General features: G+C 52.9%; 1 protein-coding gene across 1 annotated transcript; it reads left to right on the forward strand.

The window, feature by feature from the left end:
• Window positions 1-1,058: 1,058 nt before the first annotated feature.
• GPR4 (G protein-coupled receptor 4) lies at window positions 1,059-20,820 on the forward strand. Its single transcript, XM_048499346.1, has 2 exons — window positions 1,059-1,286; window positions 19,367-20,820. The coding sequence occupies exon 2, from the start codon at window positions 19,610-19,612 to the stop codon at window positions 20,714-20,716; it is 1,107 nt and encodes a 368-aa protein (XP_048355303.1). The 5' UTR covers window positions 1,059-1,286; window positions 19,367-19,609; the 3' UTR covers window positions 20,717-20,820.
• Window positions 20,821-20,835: the final 15 nt, after the last annotated feature.

Consider the following 20,835-nt stretch of genomic DNA (forward strand, 5'->3'; position numbering starts at 1 on the left):
CCAACATTTTGCACATGCTTGAAATTGGAGAAAATGTTGACTATGTAATGGAAGTTTCAGAATGTTGGCATTTGATTCTGAGAGCCACTTTGTAAAATGAATTAGATTGATTTTTAAAAAAATTATAAGTGAAGACAACAATGTTTAATATTAAGCATTCTCAAAACATATGTGTTGGTAACTCCTGATAAATCTCCTTTCTGCTTGTTTTAATATAATTTATAATTTAATATAATTTGAATTATATATAGTGTTCTTAAACTTGGGTGGAAAGGTGAGGGAACAAATAATTTAAACCAGTAAATCTTGCTTTTGCATGGACTAACTGTCCCCCTTGGCTAGCTAACGGGGGATCTGAACTCACGGCATCCGGCAGTTGTCAGAACATGGAAGCGGCGCCGGTGGAACTGCTGGACGTGGGATCCTCATTCCAAGGAAATGGATCCTCCTGAGAAGAATGACTGTTGCGGGGATTTCATTTTTAGATTTTTATGAGTCTGAGGGAAGGCGCAGTCTGTGTCCGGCCCCTCGGCCCCCCAAAGTGAGTGAATCACTAGATGTGCTCCTGTTAGGTCCTCCGGGAAATAGGTGGGAGGAAACCAACTTGCCCTTCTGACAGAGCTCCTGCAGCTGAAACAGGTACGTGGCAGGCAGATTTCCTGCCGGATGAATGGTGGCACTCAAAGAGTTAAAATCCATGGTCTCTGGGCATTTCCCACCTAAGGAATCTGATCCACAGCAGCAAAGGCTATTCACATGTAATTTCCCACCCCACACCTTGTGGCTAACTCACAAGTTCAACTCCAAGAGTGCGCAGTGAGGATAAACAGACCTCCTCTTCCCTCTGGTGGAGAGAGGGTTAATCATGGCCAGAGAGGCTCAGTCCACACAGCACTCTTTGCCTGGTGGTGGTGAAGAAAGGGTTAACGGGTGCTGCTTTACAGTCCCTAGCAACTGCTGGGTTAAACCAGAACTTAGGCACGTGCCCTCCTGGAGGGCCTGGCTGGCACTGACGGGGTTAAGGCTGCTTGCCCGCCCAGGGAGGGAGGTTGGCTCCAGGCAAGGAGCCGCCAGAGAAGTCTGGGCTGGCTTAGTGGCGGCTGCACCGGCAAGCGAGCGAGAGGCAGAAGGAGCACCGAAGCCGCCATGGCAAGCCCACCTGCCAACGCAGTGCCAGGGCTGGAGTCTGCGATGGGAGGCAGGCAGGATGCTCTGGCAGGGTGACTGTGCCCGCTCTGTGCCACAGGAGACTCCAGGCGTGGGAACCCCCTGACCAAGCCAAAACGGTAAGTGTTGACCGGCACAGAATGGAGGGACAGAGATGCTGTGGGGGTGAAACGGGGGTGACGGCTTGGGAGGGGATGGGGAGTGTGTGGGAAGTTGGGTTGGAGTTTGAGACACAGGCTCCCGGTTGTTTCACCTGCTCTGAAATGAACCACGTGCAGGTGACTCTTTGGCAGTTTAGAAGAGTCCTTAATGTAGAAGCATAATGAGGATCTATGAGCATACACTGAGTGCCTTCCTTACTCTCCCACCCTCCCTGCCCATGACTGGGAGTAACCTGAGATTCAGGGAAGGAGGTCCGACCCACAGCAGCTCTGTTAAGTTCTGTGAGCACATGTGGAAGGCTGGCATGCGCCATGTGACCCTATTTGATTCTTACAGCAATCTTGCGAGGTAGGTTGGTTGGGCCCAAGGGTGCTCAATAAGCTTCACGGCACAAAAGGGAGTTTGTCGCTGGATGTCTGCTCTCTTGGTGCAGCAGATAATGGAGGTCCAGGTTAAGCGCCCCGACTCTCCTGGCGCTCAACTGATTGGGGGAGCGAGACCTCAACTTAGCATTCCTTTCGCAGCAAATGTTTAATGCAGCCATTTTAATTTCTTCCTATGTGTCTGGTTGGGTCCTAGGAGCGGACGGCACAGCCACAGTTAACTTGTAGACAGAAAGCTTTTTTTTGGGGGGGGGGGTCAAAACTGCCCAGAAATGCCGCTCGGGAGGGAGGGATGTTTCCTGGAGGGGAAGCCAGAGGGGCAGAGCCTTCGTGCTTCAGGCTGCCTTTGGGAAATTGCTTCTGGAGTCAAGACAGGCTGCCTCCCATCAGCCCCCCCCCCCCCCGGCAAGAAATCTTGCTAGACTGGACCCCAGGAGCACCCTCAGCCCTGCTTCCACTGCTGGATTCCCAGCCTGGGGGGCGGGGTGGTGGTGGTGGTGGTGGTGTTGTCATCCCTTGTCCCGTTCTCTTGGCCCTCTTAGTGACAGATGCAACTCGTTTGCACCTGGACCTAAAGCGGCTTACATCATTCTCACCTCGATTTTCACAACAACCCTGTAAAGTAGGTGAGGCTGAGAGTATGTGATTGGTCCAAGGCCCCCTAGCCAGTTTCCACAAACAAGTGTAAGCCTGGGAACTCCAAAAGCACTCCTAAGCATTGCACCACAACGGCTCTCACGGCACAGCCCTGATCTGCCAGTCTCCCACGCGTGCCGCCACTCCGCACGGGGGCCAGAACATGCTTTGCTTAGGAGGCTTCACCCTCTCTGCCCCGATGATGATGGTCCTGCCCCCTCCCCCGGAACTCACACATCCACTCGGTCTGTTGGGAAACCTCTCTCAGGCATGCCGGCAGGGGAAGGCCGTTCAGACACATTAAGAACAGTTTTCCTTTCTGTGACCTTTTTAACAAGGCATTTCTCCACCTCTGCATCTGTTGGGGGGTGTGTGCAGAAGGGGGGGGGGGGCAGAGTTCCAAAACCCCAAAGGCAGCAGCAGGCTTTGGGAGAGGTGTTTCCATGGCTCCTCTCAGGGACCAGCCCCAGTTCAGCATTCAAACGCCCCCCCCCCCCCCCGCCCCTTCCCCGCTTTGCTACGTGGCTGATGGTCTTCGGAGAGGCTGACAAAATGATAAAAGTGAAAACTGAACAGGAGAGCCATGCCTTTCATAGACACCCAGTAGGGAGCTCAGTTTAAAAACACAGACCTTGTATCTGCAGCCACATAAATCACCAACAATGATCTCCTTCAATCTGCAAATGCTTTCTGGAATTGGAGGGGCGTCTCTCTCATTCCTTGGCCCTGTTGCCAAGACGGCCCTGCCCACCCCCCTGCTAACAGAGGTCAAGAAAGGCATGGAAGTGGAGGCTGTCCTGAGATCCACCCCTTAAGGGCTCTAAAGATTAAAGCCAGCTGTCTGTGCCTGGAAACAGACAAGGAGCCAATAATACTACTCTTTTAGGAGTGGTGGAAGGTGTCCCCACCTGCTCTCTCCCAGAATGAAGGGAGTGGCTGCGTTCTCCCACTAACTGAAACTTCCATTTGCCTGCAAATGCATTACAGCTTAGAGCCCGGTGGTGGAAAGTGATATCAAGTTACAGCTGACTCACCTCTGCATAGCAACCCTGGACTTCCTTGCGGGACTCCCATCCAAGTGCTCACCTGAGCTCAGCTTCCAGGATCAGATGAGGTCAGGCTAGCCTGGCCCATCCAGGTTAGGGCACAGCTGAGAGGCAACCAGACCTCGTGTCCCAGCATCCAGGACATAATAGTTCCAAGATGGGTACAGCTACAGCTACAGTTACCCCCACCCACAAACCTGATCAAAGGTACTCTTGGCTGAAGCAGTTACGGGAGAATCCAGGTGCAACGCTGGATCCAATAGTCCCAGCAAACAAGCAGCAGAGTTCAGCCACCTCAAGAACGGGGTGGGTGTGGGTGTGTCTCCAAGCTCCCAAGCATATCAGCCTTCACACCCAGAAGCCTCTGCGTCCTCCGGATGGGGCGCCAGCTTATTCACCCCCCACCCTGCAGTTCCCAAACCCTCTTTGCATCCTTGTGATTCATTCCTGGAGATGTTGGGAGGGTGGCATTGGGGAGGGGAGGGGCCTCAGTGGGGCACAGGGCCATGGAGCCCACCCTCCAAAGCAGCCATTGTCTTCAGGAGCAGTAATCTCTGCCACCTAGAGATCAAGTGTGCTAGCAGGAGAACTGCAGCTTGGCACTCAGCAGAGGTTTGGGGCTGGGTAGTTGTCATGGTGTGGCTTCCATAGAGGAATGAGATTTGGGGAAGGAGAGCCATGACTACTGGGCGCTTCCATGTTGGCGTGATGTCCCAGGGGTCCTTATGAAGCCTGCAGGCCCAGAGACATATCTAGGAAAAATGTAGCCTGGTGCAAATCTGAGTTTTCCTTTGAGATGACCTGGTGCCAAAAATGTTGTTTGGTCGTGGTGGGGGAGGGTGGCCGTCCATACAGGGTGGTCACCCTCCCCCACCACGACCAAACAACATTGCACAAGGTCATCTCAAAGGGGGAGGTGTTGGGGGGGCAATTTTCCATCCCCCACGTAACTAAATGGCTGCAGCCTGGGGAAGTTTGGCCCCCGTACAGCAGGCCCCTTTGGGATTCTGAAGGAGGCTGCTGGGTGCAGCCACAAAACGACTGCCGCAGGACTCAGAGCCAGCCACAGAATCTCTTGGTGGCCATGCATGGCTCTGATAGTAACCCTTCAGCATTTCACACAGAATGTTTGTCTGACAGACAGAATGCCTTTTAAAATGAACCTTTCAAAAATATTTTCTTGCACAGCTTAACGTCAGTCACACAGTGAAGGGTCCTGTTTGCCACAGCAATGTTTTTAAAGATCTTTACAGCCAATCACAATGGCCAGTCGGAAGCCCTGCTGGGCAAAAGCCCCCTCTGCCCAGAAGTGTAGCGCCAACGGGGCGGGGTGGGGCGTGACACCCTGGGCGGAGTTTCCCCTGGCTCCGCCTCCGCCTCTGCCACTGTACCATCCACATTCTAAATACACGAGGCTTGTTTCAGGAAAGGTTTTGCCAGGAACCATGTAGGTTAGAGATCCCTCGTTAGATCCAAGGCTGTGGTGGCGGCGGCGGCAGACTCCAGAATCAGTGGTGAGCCAAAGTGCCAGGGAGATGCATGGCCAGAGGGGGCAGCACAAAACTGATCCAGCAGAATTCCCAGTATAGAATCGTGAGCCCCAACGGGTGCCTGCCCGAGTGTCTCCTGGTGTCTGCCTGAGTCTTGACCCCTGGGGATAATATCCAAAGAGTCTTGAGCAGTACAGAACTTAAAAGCTGGAGCTTGAGGCCACTCCTTGCCAGCTGACTGACCACCAAAGCCGCGCAGCCTCGAGCGTTATGTCTCTGGACTTGGCAACCACTGCCTGGAGCCATGTCCTGGCAGATTGGGCTCAAACCTCAAAACCTCAAAAGTGCTGTGCTGGACCACACCGGTGGTCCATCTGCTGCAGCATCCCACATCACGCAGAGGCCAACCAGCTCCTTCTTGGGTTCAACAACAGGGGACAGAGGCTGAGGCCGGGATTCAGAGGCTGTGGAGGCTCCCTTCAGTCACCATGGCTGGTAGCCACTGATGAGCAGCGTCTCTTCCCCAAGGCAAAAGTCCACCCTGGCTTTCCCTGGCCTGCTTGACACGGGAGGAACTCGCCTCTGTGTCTGGGAGGAGCTCCCACTGGAAGCTGCAGCCTTTCCTGGAAGGAGACTGCAGCACTTGGGCCTTCGTCCTGCTTTTCCGCCAGCCATTTTGGGGCGGTGCCCCCACCTTCTTGTGCTACTTCCTCAAGCTGAAACAGCCATAATTTATTTGCCCCACTGAAGGGCCCATTTTGTAGCCTTGTCTAACCTGGCCCTTAGAGAGCAGGGCTTGAAAAAACCTCTTGTGGTCCAGGACTGTGGACAACCGGTGCCAGTCAATGCAGCCGATACCAGAATAGACCAACCAGTGAACAGACCCAGCACAAGAAGGCTTCATGTGTTCAACAGGCCACTAAGCACAGGCCATCCATCGCTTGGGCTTGTGGCCCACAGAAGAAACAAGGGCTGAAGAGATGCAGAAGTGGAAATAATGGGCAAATGGGGCTCTGGAGGAAACTGTGGGGTTGCTCACCATTGTCCCTTTCTTCTGCCCACCTCTGAGCAACCAGAGATGTTTTCTGCACTCAGCACGAAGTGACCAAATTGAGGCTCCATCACACCTCCCCCAGCCATCTTACAAACTGCTGATTCCCAGGACCAGCAAACACACACGGGGACTTTGTGATTTCCCAGGAGTTCTAACGAACAGGGGAAGCTGCAGAGGTCGGTTGCTTGGAGGAGAGCAGGACCATTGCAACAGCATCACAGGCCCCCGGGCAAAACACAACCACACAACCATTCACAAGGCTGACAATGTAAATGGCCGATAAAATTAAACGTATATTTATTGGTACTTCCAATAAAATCAGTGAGCCTTGAAAAACTCAAAAATTTCAACATTTTCCAATAACAAATATTTAAAGTTCAGTATTGATTACAACGTACATAGACACAGAAATTCTGGACCACTCTGACAACCATTATGTCAGACTACATACAGAAGCCATTGAAATCCACAAGCACATGGACAATTTCAACAGAAAGGAAGAAAATGAACAAAACTTGGCTACCAGTACTGAAAAACACTAGAATCAAGACAGTGACTAATGAACACCACCCAGACAAAGGATGTCTCCAGGTAGTCAAACAGATCAAAAGGCCAGGCTACTACAATGCAGATGCCCTCACTAATTGATTATGCTATCTTCATGGTTACTCATATGCTAAATGGGAGGATCCCACCCAACACATGCAAATCAAGCTTGCTAATTGCACCCTTTACACTTGTTAACAGGCAAATGGTTCTTTCTCCCACCCTGGACATTCCACAGATATATTTACTCCACTTGCTTTACTACCATCAGATCCTCTGAAGATGCTGGTGAAACATTAGGAGAAAATTTTAAAGATTTAGCCATTTTATGTTATATTATGTTTATTGTTGTGCACCGCCCGGAGCCCCTCGGGGATAGGGCGGTATAAAAAAATCTAATTAATTAATTAATAAATTAAAAATGCTACTGGAACATGGGCATGCAGCCCTGAAACCACACAACACCCTACATAGATTTGCATGGGGCCCCTATGCTCGTGGGGCCCCCGGGCAGCTGCCCAGTGTGCCCCTGTATCAAAATGGCCCTGGAGTAGATTCCCTTAGTCCCATGCTGAGGAATGTCTGTCAGCACGCCTTCCTTGACTTTGCAAAAGATCCAGCCTGGCGCTTGGGAGGGGGTGCTGGGAAAACAGCAAAAGAGTTTGGCTAATTGAAGGCAGGCAAAATGCCACTCCCTCTTAATTATTTTGAAAAATTCAGAGAGAGCTAAACAAAAAACTTGACAGGTTTTTAACTGATCAGCTATCTTTGAATAAATCTGCCTATCACTAAGCCCGGTGGGGCACAGAGAGGTAGGCTGCAGTACTGCAGTCCAAACTCTTCTCATGACCCGAGTTCGAACCCAACAGAAGTTGTTTTCAAACTCGAAGTTGACTCAGCCTTTCATCCTTCCAGCAGCTGTAAAATGAGTGCTCAGCCCGCTTGGGATAAAGTGCGGACGGCTGAGAAAGGCCACTGCGAACCACCCCATAACAAACAAATTCTGCATAGTCACTGTAGTAATGTGAAAGCACCCCATAGGTCAGTCACCACCCGAGGCCTGCATGGTCAACTACCTTTACCTGATCCCTCAATACCAGTGATTTTTCCTAAATAATTCAGGCAATGATAGATGTTACAATTTACTGAACAACAGTTCTCACTGGAGGGACATCTTGAATATTTCCCTCCACATTTTGTATTACAGCAATAGATGACGATCAAAACAACCTCAAAATAAAGGAGCAAGGTTTTATTTAAGTGCTCCATCCCATCAACTAAAATTTGCCCTGATTAGCTGATTAGTCTGCAGAGTAAACCAATTAAAATTAACCAACACATTAATAAACACAATTAACAGAGTTAAGCTGTAACTCTAGGCAAGCTTAATTGGTAGTCAGCCCCATTGAACTCTGGGGCTTACTTCAGAGTAAACATGCATGGATTTGGCTCCAAAGCTTGTTAAGGGGGGCATGGGGGACAGAAGGGAATTCTGGGGCTTAATTTCCACTGCCAGGGATATGCCACTCATGGGGACACCGCTGTCCTTCAAATCCCTCAATTGTGCATGGGCTAAAATGGACTGAGGACAGGTGTTTTTCAGTGCCAGAATGCTGTCAAAGACATCATAAATGTTTCCTCTGAGCACAGGCAGAGTGCTGGTCTTCAGAGCAAGCAGACACTGTCGAGAAGCTGCCCAGAAGGGTGGGGAGTTCCCCCCCGGCAGGCCAGAGAGAGAGGGCCAGGACTATTCCTCGGGCCCAGGCTTGCCCCAAACCGTAGACGTGGTTATTTACTCAGACCTGGGATTATGCTGAGCAGGCGCTTGCCAGACTCACCCAAACACACCAGGGAGACGAAGGGCCTGGCTGGGCCCTGTGGCTTCCTCCAAAGCCCAGGCCGATGCGCTCTGCCGCAGAGGAGGGTGGGGGGGGGGAGGAGGAAAGGGAGGCTGGCTGCGCTGATATGGGGTTAATCCATCACATTTGCCTACTTCCAAATAATGCTCGGGCCTTTTTGGAGAGGTCAGTGCCAAAGTGAAGCAGCTGAGTGAGCAAACCCGCCGCCCCTGCTGCACATGAAGGAGCCCCAGAAACTGACCTGCGATGAAGCTGCTAGTGTAATAATCTACCAAAGACAGTTGGATGCCTACATTTCCTCCTCCCTCTTGTGGTACCCAATTTTGAAAACTGACCCTGCTCTTCACCCCCTGCAAAGCATTGTAAGGGACAGGCAGAAATCCAACAGGGCAGCTTCCTCATGCCAGGAAGCTTTTTAGCACCTGGATTTCTGCTTATCCTATGACTATGAAAACAACAGGGCTGGTGGGTGGATGCTTCCACCCTGAAGGAAGGGGCTCGATTAGATTGTGCCCCGTCCCAGTGCTCCAATCCCATGAGAACTCTCTGCTGCAGAATGTCTACTAGTTCCCCCCTCCCGCTGTTCATTGAAGAGTCTGACAGAAACTTTTCAGTCCCTGCAACTCAGCTTCCAGCTGGTTTGCAGGGCTTTTGTCTGAGCCCAGGAGAGAGAGAGAAAGGGGGGGGGGGGCTATAAATTTGGGGGCTATAAATAGGCCTATGCCTGGCTAATCAAATTGGCGACTGAGTGAGGGCGGGGCGGGGCAGCACAGCACCTGCTAGAAGGGGGAGGCAACCAATGCCTTTGCAGCAGACAGCCCACCTGTGCGCTTGGCGACCTTCGGCTACCACCGCCAGCAATGCAGGGACAGAGCGGAAGAGGCTTCCTCTCTGCACTTGGCCGGGACTCAGGGTGGAAACGGGATGCTTCCTGCTTTGGTGCCTGACTCCCTGTTTGTGCCTGGAAGGATCCCCAAAGCAGGTGCCCTTCAGTAAGACGGGCAACCAGAAAAGCTCCTCTTGTGCGGAAGATATTTTGATCTTGTATTGATGCGTCCTCGTTGGATCTTGTCCTTCCTCTGTGGGGACAGGAGCAGAGACGACCCTGTTTCATCCTCTCCGGAAGCTACAGGGGTGAACCCAAGGCACCCTCCCCCCCCCCCACCCCAGCAACTGGCAGGGTTCAGAAAGGATTTCGACCCAGAGAACAGCAAGAAGGCCTCTCCTTCATCACAAACAGAAGCCCAAAAGAGAAGGGGGGGGGGGAGGAGAGGAGAGGAAGGGGCAGCAGGAGAGAACAACACGGGAGAGGAAAATGCCCGAGCTAAAAATATGGGACTTTTAAAGTGTTCAGTTTTGCAGAAGGGAGAATTTTTACCAGTGCAGCTTCTTCCCCTCTCCCGCTCAATGGTTTTCAAATGAGGTGCCAGAGATTAGCCATCTTGGAGGCTGCCTTCTTTTATCTGTGTACCAGGCCTCCGAATCCATGCATGGCGGACACTGGCTGTGCGTAATTGGTAGTACGGAAAAGACATTCGGCACATGCCCCAGAACGCTCTCTTCTTGACAGTTCACCTCTGCTGTGCCTGATTTCTGATGTTTTGAACCCTTTCTTGTGCCAAGACTGACAAGGCGGATCTAGATATTTTACTGAGTGCTTCCTAGGCAGGGAGCAGAGTCAAAGTTTGTGGGACGGGGGGATGGGGGGCTGTCTTTGGCAAGCCAAAGGAGATTACGGATGCCCGAAACCACAATACGTTTCTTTGGAGAGTCCCGGTATAGCCAAAAGACTGTTCCCCCCACCCACAACTCCTGCCAAACACAATGCTCTTGACCCCTCCTTGGAGCAGCAGTGGCGTAGTGGTTAAGAGCAGGTGTCTGTAATCTGGAGAACCGGGTTTGATTCCCTGCTCTGCCACTTGAGCTGTGGAGGCTTGTCTAGGGAACCAGATTAGCTTGTTCACTCCAACACATGCCAGCTGGGTGACCTTGGCCTATTCACAGTTCTCTCTAAACTCTCTCAGCCCCACCCACCTCACAGGGTGTTTTTTTTTCTGGGGGGGAGGGAAAGGAGATTGTCAGCCCCTTTGAGTCTCCTTACAGGAGAGAAAGGGGGGGGGTATAAATCCAAACTCTTCTTTTTCTAAAGGGGCAGGTGAAGCTGGCAATGCTGCTTCCAGTGCTCCGCGGCTGGTGCACGGTGGGCAGCAGGTGGGCTGCGGGACTCAGACAGCCTTAATCTCGTTTGGCCTGGAAATCAGGAAGAAGAAGCTGACGGCCTTCGGGGGAGGGGGGTGGGGGAGCTGCTGTTCCTTCCCCCCACCGCATTTCTCTGCCTTGTCGAGAAGCAGCTGCTTCCTGCAGCCGTCTGGAGGCTTTCCTGCACCAGCTCGCGGCCCATGAAGCCATCTTGAAGCCGTCACTGGGTTGTAATGAGGTTAAGATGGGCCAGGGATTGAGGGAGGCAAATGCTGCTCTGAGCTTATTGGCGGAAAGGCAGAATAAAAAGGATATTGCTGAATTCATCAGTTCATGTTTAAGAAATTGCATTGGTTTAATTTTAGAACTTACCCTGTTCCAGTTTTTAAAGGGAGTCAAAACCCCCCCCCCCCCCCCCGCTTGGCTTTCTGAAAAGAAGCACCCCCCGCCCCCCCAAGGATGCTCCGGGGAACTCTGAATGCCGTGGAATTTGGGAGCTCGTGTGGAGGCCAGGCTGGAGGGCATTTTTATTTTGACAGGGGGACTGTTTGTGTGACCATTCCGCAAATGGTGAGACCACAACGGACTGCTTCCCAGGAATATGGAGTGCCGGCAGTGGAGAGCTTTGATCTTACCACTTATGTGTACCACATTAAAGCATTCAGACTTTGGTGGCCTATATGCTGAGGCCACAACCATCCCCTTGGGTTCTGACCCAAAGCTCAGACTGGACACCAGGAGCAAAGCGTTCCACAGGTGGGGGCAACTGAGCACTGAAACCCCCTCGGCCGGATTCCTGTTCTCTTTGAACTCGGTACGTCCCCTGGACTTCTCACCCTGGACCTTCCACATGTGAGCACCGAGGCGTCTCTTGAGGCACCCGGGCAGTCTCTGGGTGCAGTTTAAAATGCAAACAAACCCTTGGGCTTCAAAACGAGGAGGAGGAGACCGTGAAGGATTTCTGAAGGTGACCCAGCCTCAGATTCCGCCCCCAGAACCTGACCCTGGGAGGGGGCCCTGGGCAGCTGTCCCGCCATCAAAGTACTGAGCTAGATGAAGGGTCCCCTGCCCAGCCTTTTCGGCCTGCAGCCTTTTTTTTTGGGGGGGGGGGGGAGCTGCAATATGGCCAACACCAAAGGGTTTCCACAGCTGACCCCATCACACATTAATGAAGATCCTGGGGCTGTAACGGCAACTGCTGCCAAAGCAACATGGTTAAAAAAAATACCTGCGCAGCCAATCCAATTTCCAGGGGCCAATCAGAAGACTTGTGGGACAAAAGCCCCACCTGGCTCCTTCTACTTTCTAAAGGAACGTGGCAGGTGTTGGCAGGTGGCCAAGTGCTCATGATGGGCACCCAGGTGGGACCCCTGAACTAGATGGACCGGCTGGCATAAGGAAGCTTCTTATTAGGTTATTGCCAGCGAGCACATGACCCACCTAGACCATTTCTTCATCTGTAGAACTTTGCATGACTTCCCCCTGAGCGGAGGCTGCGTTTGCCTGGGTCAGGGGTCGGCAACCTTTAACACCCAAAGAGCCATTTGGACCCGTTTTCCATGGAAAAGAAAACACTCAGAGCCGCAAATACTTTTTGACATCTAAAATGAAGATAACGCTGTCTGTATTCTCCTGCAGGGAGAAGTTCTCTTCTTTGGGGCCCATTTTTGCCCATCAAAGCAAAAAAAAAAAAAGGGGGGGGGATAAAAAGCCTGTTGTTTTGTACACAATTCGAATGACCAGCCATAGAACCCCCGTTTCACACATTCATCTTTTCTTGTGTCGAAAGACACTGATTATTCCCCCCCCCCCCAAGAACCCCCTCAAATTCCACTTGGATGGTGGAACGAAATTGGTGCCTTTAATGGGGTTGTCAGCTTCCGGGGGTGGGGGGGCTGAACTTCTCCTCCCCCGCCCGAGAAAATGTTTGCCATGGAGGGTAGACTCGACAGCCATATTCCTCACTGAGCATGGCCCCCGTCCTGGTCCCAAAAGCCACAGCTCCTGAGAATCTACCCCCAAATGTCCTGGGATTTGCCCGTCGGCAACGCGCGACAACCATGGCTGAGGATGATCCTGGCCTTCCTCCCTTCCACGATCTACAAGCTTACCCTCCACTGGCTTACTCTGAAGTAAACCTTCCAAGATCCACATGCAAGGCTTTCCCCATGCGCTCCTGCCCTCCTTGGCAATGCAGAAGCAAACAATTCCCACCCACCCCCGCCTCCCCATCAAACAGCCCCGACGAGTGCAACCTTGCAGGGCTGCAGCTAATAACTCCTTTAAAACCTGACATCGTCTTTCTCACCTAGACTCAGCCAGGCTCAAATCCACCAGGAAAGCCCCTGGAGCTCAGCGGGGCTGCTGTGGGATCTGCAACCCAATGTGGCGGTGCTGGGGTCCCCCATGTGGTCCCCCCCAAGAAGGACCAGGGGGAGGGGGAAATGAGGCCACCCAAAGCAGATTCGACCCCTGACCCCCCATTCAAGGGGGGCGAACTGAGGTTAGGATTGCGCTGAAAATCTGCGCTCCTGCAACCTCCTCCCGTTTCCCGCTCTTCGCCACTCACCAGTGGTGCTCCGCCCCTGCCCTGCGCTGTCATCACCAGCATCAGCCAACCAGGCAGCTGGGACAGGGAAGCCAGAAGTTGCTTGGGATAGCCTCTCAGGCTGTGCCTCTCTAGGAATGGGGACTCTTTCCCATTAAGCCTTAGGGTGACTCTCCAAAGGAGGCTGAGAGGACCCAAGCCATGCGGAGCCACAGTGCAAGGACAAAAGAGCCGCATGCGGCTCCGGAGCTGTGGGTTGCAGACCGCTCTGGTGGGTCAGGACTTGAGGCTTTGCACAACTTTCTTGGGGACTGTGTTGGCCGCAAAGACCCCTGCAGGCCAGGGACGTAGGTATAGATTTTTAGGGGGGGTTGGGGGGCCACACCCCCACCCACCTCTAGGGCATGGCCATGCCTCCCCAAGCCCCGCCCCTGGCCTAGTGCTTATAAAAGCAGCTCTCCGAGGCCGGATATGGCAGACTCCCCTGCCCTGCTCTCCCAGCCGGCAGCCGGCAGTTCCTTCTGCCCTCCCCTCTGGGCAAAGGCATAGAGGGAAAATGGAGCCTGGTGCAAAATCTGAGTTTTGCACGCATGCACGCACGCACGCACGCACGCACACGCACACACACACACCCCGGGGCAGCCGCTGTGATGCTGGAATCCACCCCCAAACAGCATCACTTTCAATGGTGTTTAAACTAGAGAGCCCAAATTCTCCTTTTAAATCCACCTTAAAGGGAGAATCTGGGGTCCCTAGTTAAACAACATTAAAAGTGATGCTGTTTGGGGGTGGATTATCCCCCACCCTGAAACAGCATCACTTTCAATGTGGTGTAGTGGTTAAGAGCAGGTGCATTCTAATCTGGAGGAACCAGGTTTGATTCCCTGCTCCGCCACTTGAGCTTTGGAGGCTTATCTGGGGAATTCAGATTAGCCTGTACACTCCCACACATGCCAGCTGGGTGACCTTGGGATAGTCACAGCTTTTCGGAGCTCTCTCAGCCCCACCCACATCACAGGGTGTTTGTTGTGAGGGAGGAAGGGCAAGGAGATTGTAAGCTCCTTTGAGTCTCCTGCAGGAGAGAAAGGGGGATATAAATCCAAACTCTTCTTTTTCTTCTAAACTGAGGACCTCAGATTCTCCCTTTAAATCCATGCCAAAGGGGGTGGATTTAAAAGGAGAATCTGGGGAAATTTGGGGGGTTCCTTCTGTCAGGGGTGCAATTGTTAAGCTAGAAGCACCAATCTTTCAGGGTATCTTTAGGAGACTCTCCTAATGATACCACCCAGGTTTGGTGAAGTTTGGTTCAGGGGGTCCAAAGTTATGGACCCTCAAAGGTGTATCCCCCATCTCCTAAGCTCCCATTGGAAACAATGGATGGGGGCACCCCCTTTGGGAGTCCATAACTTTGGACCCCCTGAACCAAACCTCACCAAACCCGGGTAGTATCATCAGGAGATCCCCCCGCCCCCAACAATCCATGAAAGTTTGGTGCTGCTAGTCTAAACAATGCGCCCCCTGCAGGCCAAAAACTGAAAAAACAGTAAAAATGTTTTTAAAATCCACAAACAGAGGGGCGGAGCTTTGGACATGAACGGGGGGGGGGGGGGGGTTGAACCTGAGGAAAAAAAACCCTTACCTACGTCCTTGCTGCAGGCCCACCTGTTTGATTGGCTGCGGGGGGGGGGGAACGGAGAGGAGAAAATGGGTTGAGGAGAGGAATCCAAGGGCTGTAGCACATCTCAGTCTTGATGTGACCCTGCAGGTGGTCCCAAGCACTGAGCTCCTCACAGAGGCCGGGGTGCCCCCCCACCTCCTCCTCTTGGGCTGGGTGTCTTTCTCCGGCAACATCTAGTTCCTTCTTTTGTTCAGACCAAACCCCGCCACTGATGATGCCAGGGTGACGATTGTGAACGGAGGGTGCAAAGCAGCACAGATGATGAAGGTGGTCTCTGCTTTCCGCTCCGCTTCACCCTGGCTCTTCACTGCAGGGTTGGAATGGGGAATAGATCAGATAATGGGAGGGGGCGGTGTGTGTGCGTGTGCGTGTGCATGTGAGAGAGAGAGAGACGCTGTGGGAGGCCATAGCTCCTGAGCAGCATCCTGCTCTGGTGTGTCTTTCATGGCTGCTGGGTCAGCAGATGCCTGCAAGGGGTCATCCATTGCTCGTCCAATCAGAGCTTCCCACCTGTGGGCCATGGAGACCTTCCTTTGAGTCCCAGGTGTGTTGAAGTTGGCTGAAGTCCCTGAGAAAGCCTCCCTGCCATGCTCAGAAATGCCCCTCAGTCCCAGCGATAGAAAACTAGTTTGTAGAGCTTGTTCAAGCCACGCTCCACTCCGGGGCAAAAGCAGCACAGCAAGGCCACCGGCTCAGGTAGCAGATTTTGGATGCCAATCAAAGCAGCCGAGAGGTGAACAGTGACACCTGACCCTTTGGGCACAATCCACCAGGAAGTCCTCTGCACCACCGGCCTCAAGTGAACTGAGTGCTCCTGTTCGTTTGAAGAGGGCTTGCCTAGGGAACCGCCAGCAGGCTGAGAGCGAGCGGCTAATGGGTGAAAAGCCATGTGCTCGTGGGGCAGCAGTGGGGAGGGCTTGGCTTTTCCACCAGGGTCCAGAATGGCTCCGGCCAGCCCGGCCTGGAGCCTGCGAAGAGACTCTCCCCTCTCCCACCAAAACCACAAAAGCCAAACAGCAAACGGCACCCCCTCTCTGCAGGGTGCGAGGAGATACTGCTTCTCCAAAGCTTCCATCCCCGGGGGAGAGGGGGACGCACTGGTTGCCCTCTGAGAGGCAGAGCGCAGCGAGACCGGGGACATGCATCATGATTGCTGAAACGAGGTGTAATTGCAGTGAGAAATTTGGCGGGTGGGGAGAGAGAGGGCAAGCAGGCCAAAGCAGTTTGCTGGTGGAGTGGGGGTGGGGAGTGGATTGCAGGCAGGTTTCAATGTCTGGAGGAGCAGGAGCAGCTTTCAGCCTGACTTCAGCCTCAGAGGAACACTGGCTGCGCACAGGGTGCACCTGGAAGGAAGTGGGGCCTAATGGTTAAAGCACTGGTGGGGTGAGCTGTCAGAATGCCATTCTCCGTTTAGGCTCACTTGACACAGAATAAAGCAGGGCATAATGAAGAGCGCCCGCCTGCCAGTCTCCCAGCTGAAGGAGAGCAAGGACGTCACTGCTGGTGGGGAAGTCAGGAAGGCCAGGGAGGAGGGATCCAGACAAGCCCCCTCCTCCTGTGCTCTTCCTACAGGTTTAAAGCACCAAAAATGGGGGCAGGGGGCTGAAAGGGTTTTGTAACTGGCTCATTCAAATGAATCTTGGCAAAGAGAAAGCCAGTGTGGTGTAGCAGTTGACTCAGAGCATTGACTAAGGTCTGGGAGGCCCAGGTGCAAATCTGCCAAAGATGCTTGCTGGGGGATTTAGCGCCAGTTACACTCTCTCAGCCTCACCCACCTCACGGGGTTGTTGGAAGGATAAAAGGGAGGAGAGAAGACTACCGTGAGCTGCTTTGGACCTCCATTCAGGGAGAAAGACGGTGTAGAAATGAATTAAACAATTCCATAAATAAATAGTTTGGAGAGCGTAGCAGGGCTGTTGCATTTTCGTTGTGTTTTACTTCACACACCTAACACAGGCTTTTAAAAATCTGATCTAAAACTAGCAAGAGGCTGAGTGGCTGGTTCTGCCACGGCCCCCCTCCCCCAGCCCGGCCCTTGCTTTGCGCCTTGCCCTTTAGAACCTGTCAGGAGAGTTCCAGGGAGTCGTGTTCTGGGGAGGGGGGTCCCAATGACCTTCAGTTCCAGCCAGAAGGATTAAGGCCCTGGAAAAGGTCACTGTTAATTTTTCAGGAGTTTTTTGTGCAGAAATTCAAGACGCAGCAGCACTTTCAGTAATTATGACACTTGCGGAATCAAGCCGGAGTGGGAGTGAGGCAGACGTGGGGACTCAGGGCTGGCTGGAGGCAGCAGCATCCTTACCCCTGGAGGTTTTTCCGCCACCCCCCAGAACTGCGGCCCGTTATGCGGTGGCTCAGCACTGGGGCCATTTGGGCAGCATCAATAGCTGCACAGGCAGCTGTTTGCGAATGAGTTACACCGAAGACTCACAACCATGCAAGGAGCTGATTGGCAGTAAATTCTCCTTGGGGGCCAGAACCCTGACTCCTTTCTTCCATGGATCACAAATGTGGAAAATTGATACATTTATATCTGAATCTTCTGTTCACTCTAAGGGCAGGCAGACTAGAAGGACTCCGCACAGGTAGGCATTCTGGGTTGTTTCAAATGAATCAGCCCCAAAAAGTTTTTCCTAGACTGCAACATGTGCATGTGTAGGGGAATACTCTGTACATGCGCACACACAAAAAGGCTACGCTTAGCTCTTTCCCCTGACATGCTAGTTTTCTATGCGTAAGGAGGAGCATTTTCCCCCTGTAGGGAAGAACTCAGACCTGCCTTATCATGACAGTACAGACAGGCTAAAGTGTTTGTTTCATTATTTTCTGTAAAGTTCCAGAAGAGACGGAAAGGTAAGAAAGTTTCCGAGGACGATTTGACCTCATTTTCGGAAGTCCCCCCACCCAGCCTGCACCACCAGTTCCCCCTAATCCACAGCATCTGGCAAATGTAGCTGTGCTAACTTGGTTAGATTTGAGGGCACAGGAGGGAGAGAGCAGCATGAGCCGGAAACAGCCTTGTCCCAAAGAACAGCTGTGTTCCGTGACCAGCACTCTGCCCAGGAGGAGCCACTCTGCATACTTGGACTCAACCCACGCTTGCCCTGCGCTCTTGTTTTCCTGTCCAAAATTTTGGCCCAAGCTCTGATCTTTCAGTTCTTCCCTGCTGTCTAAGGCAACCTGCAAGCCCTGTGTTTTACCAACAAGAGGGCAGGCAGCCCCTCTGGGGCAAGTGGAAAGGCAAGGTCTGGGGATGGCCTGCCTGCCTGCCTGCTTGCCTGCCTGCCTGCCTGCCTGCCTGGGCAAACGAAGCCCTGTGCTTCAACTCTGGGCTGCCAATCAGAATGAGAAAAGAGATGTTCTCAGATACAGGTGTATCTCGGCTAATGTGATTGGGGAGAAATCCCCCTCCCCACCACCTTTCCAGCCTCTGATGAAGACACCCCCCCCCCCTGCCATTTCCACCCACTACCTGTGGCTGCTGCCTGGTCCCCTTGGTGGCCAGAATGGTGTGTGCTCCTGGCAATAAGCAAACAGAGCAGGCAATGCAGGCCTTCAGATCCTGCACCCAAACAGCTGGAGCCTGGTACTGTTATCAAGGTGCTGGTCAGTCTGATCCTGAACTGTTTACTCTGCTTTTGCCAATTGTGAGGAGGGGACAAAAGCTCTGCCAGGCTCAGGAGACACCCCCCCTCCACACAGACCCCTTTCTGCCATGAGAGGTCTTATTCTCAGGTTTTCCAGCCAGTGCCCAAATACTTACAAGCATTTGCTTTGTATAAACTGTATATAATAATAATAATAAAAGGAGTCCTGAGTGGTCAGGAAATGGGATTCTACAACCAGGAGTTCTTGAATTTGTTCCCACCCGTTTCAGTGATGCGTATGCAGGGCATGTTCCCATGATGCAGGCTTGCATCCTGCCTTGGTTTCTGGAGGGAGGGGGAAGCCCTCTGGGTTTTGAATCTCCAGCAATGGGTGCCCAGGGCCACTCTTAATAGTCTCTCTTGTGTGTCTGTAAAGTGCCACCAAGTCGCACCTGACTTATGGTGCCCTCTCGCGGGGTTTTAAAAGCAAGAGGCATTCAGGGGCTTCCTCTTGCCTGCTTCTGCCTAGCAACCCTGGACTTTGATCTGTGCACTAACCCTGGCTGCTGACCCTGCTTAGCTTCTGAGATCAGAGCGCATCAGGCCATTCTGGCCATCCCAGTCGATGGGAGAGGCATTCAGGAGTGGTTTGCCAGGATCTGCCTCTGCAGGGCAACTGTGGACTTTCCAGGTAGTTTCCCATCCAAAAGCTAATCAGGGCCAATTCTGCTTAGCTTCTGAGATCTGATGAGATCGGGCCACCCTGGATAGGGGTAAACAGGGATCTGGGAGGGGGAAATCCCTCAGGACATGCTGCTAGCAGACACACAGAGCTCTTTGAGACAGTGCAGATCAGGGACACCACAGCCTGGGGTCACCCAAGATCCAGTTGCCTCCTGTACCCCGGAGTACAAGAAGAGTCACATATTTATGACATAGGAGCCACAACTCAAGTGTGGCACAATCATAATGCCAACCCCAACCCCCAACCCTGGTCTTATTCTCCTTTCACAGATCTGAGACAGGAGTCACCGGAGAGGCAACCCTCCAAGAACAGCCAAACTAATTGGAGGATCCGGAGCCAAAGTGGCAGGTGCCATCTCAACTTGGCGTATGGAGGCCCTGCTGCCTATCCTCTCCAGGTACTTCCTTGAGAGGGCCTGCATGGTCCTGTGGACACTCTGCTTCCAGCCCTACAGACTCCTGTCCTGACTTCCACCGCAGCCCTCACCAGCCTGCCCACTTTCCACCTCGAGGATGTGCAACGTATCTCTGATGAGCTGCCACGTCGACTCAAAGATCGACCACCTCTTCCCGCCAACACTCTACATCATCGTAATCGCCGTTGGCCTCCCCACCAACTGCATGGCCCTTTGGGCGGCCTACCTGCAGGTCAGGCAGAAAAACGAGCTGGGGGTCTACCTGATGAACCTCTCCATTGCGGACCTGCTCTACATCGGCACCTTGCCCCTCTGGATTGACTACTTTTTCCACTATGACAACTGGATCCACGGCCAGGAGTCCTGCAAGCTCTTTGGATTCATCTTCTACACCAACATCTACGTTAGCATTGCCTTCCTCTGCTGCATCTCTGTGGACCGCTACCTGGCCGTGGCACACCCACTGCGCTTTGCCAAGTTCCGACGTGTCAAGACAGCCGTGGCGGTCAGTGTGGTGGTGTGGGCCATTGAGATTGGGGCCAACTCAGCACCGCTCTTCCACAACGAACTTTTCCATGACCTCTACAACCACACCTTTTGCTTTGAGAAGTACCCCATGGAGGAATGGGTGGCCTGGATGAACCTCTACCGGGTCTTCATCGGCTTCCTCTTCCCGTGGGTGCTGATGCTCTTTTCCTACCATGGGATCCTGCGGGCCGTGCGGGGAAATATTTCCACGGAGAAGGAGGAGAAGGCCAAGATCAAGCGCCTCTCGCTCAGCCTGATTGCCATCCTCCTCATCTGCTTTTATATTGCGCCGTACCACGTCATCCTGCTATCCCGCAGCACCGTCTACTTGAGCAAGCCCTGCGACTGCAGCTTCGAGGAGAAAGTGTTTGTGGCTTACCACACATCGCTGGCCTTCACCAGCCTGAACTGCGTGGCTGACCCCATCCTCTACTGCTTCGCCAATGAGGGGGCCCGGAATGATGTGGCCAAAGCCCTGTCCACTATGGTCCGCTTCCTCGCCAGCTCAAAGCCCAAGGAGATGGCCAGCGCCTCACTCTCACTCGACACGCCTCTCTCCTCCCAGAAGGGCAGCTTCTGCCGGCAGTCCCTGCCGCTGTCCCTGTCCCCGTCACAGGCTGGACTGGGCATGCAGGGCGAAGAGCTCCAAATGAAGGTATTGACTTTTAGCCGCTGAACTTTTCCCAACGAGGAGATGGCATAGCACCCTGCCAGGGCACATAGCCTGTGTGCATACAGTATTGGAAAAATAAATTATTATTATTATTATTATTATTATTATTATTATTATTATTA

The sequence above is a fragment of the Sphaerodactylus townsendi genome, linkage group LG06, assembly GCF_021028975.2.
Source record: "Sphaerodactylus townsendi isolate TG3544 linkage group LG06, MPM_Stown_v2.3, whole genome shotgun sequence".
Lineage (NCBI taxonomy): Eukaryota > Metazoa > Chordata > Lepidosauria > Squamata > Sphaerodactylidae > Sphaerodactylus > Sphaerodactylus townsendi.

What these genes read in the sequence shown, in the direction of transcription:
- GPR4 (XM_048499346.1), top strand. Translation starts at nt 19,610, where the DNA reads ATGTGCAACGTATCTCTGATGAGCTGCCACGTCGACTCAAAGATCGAC.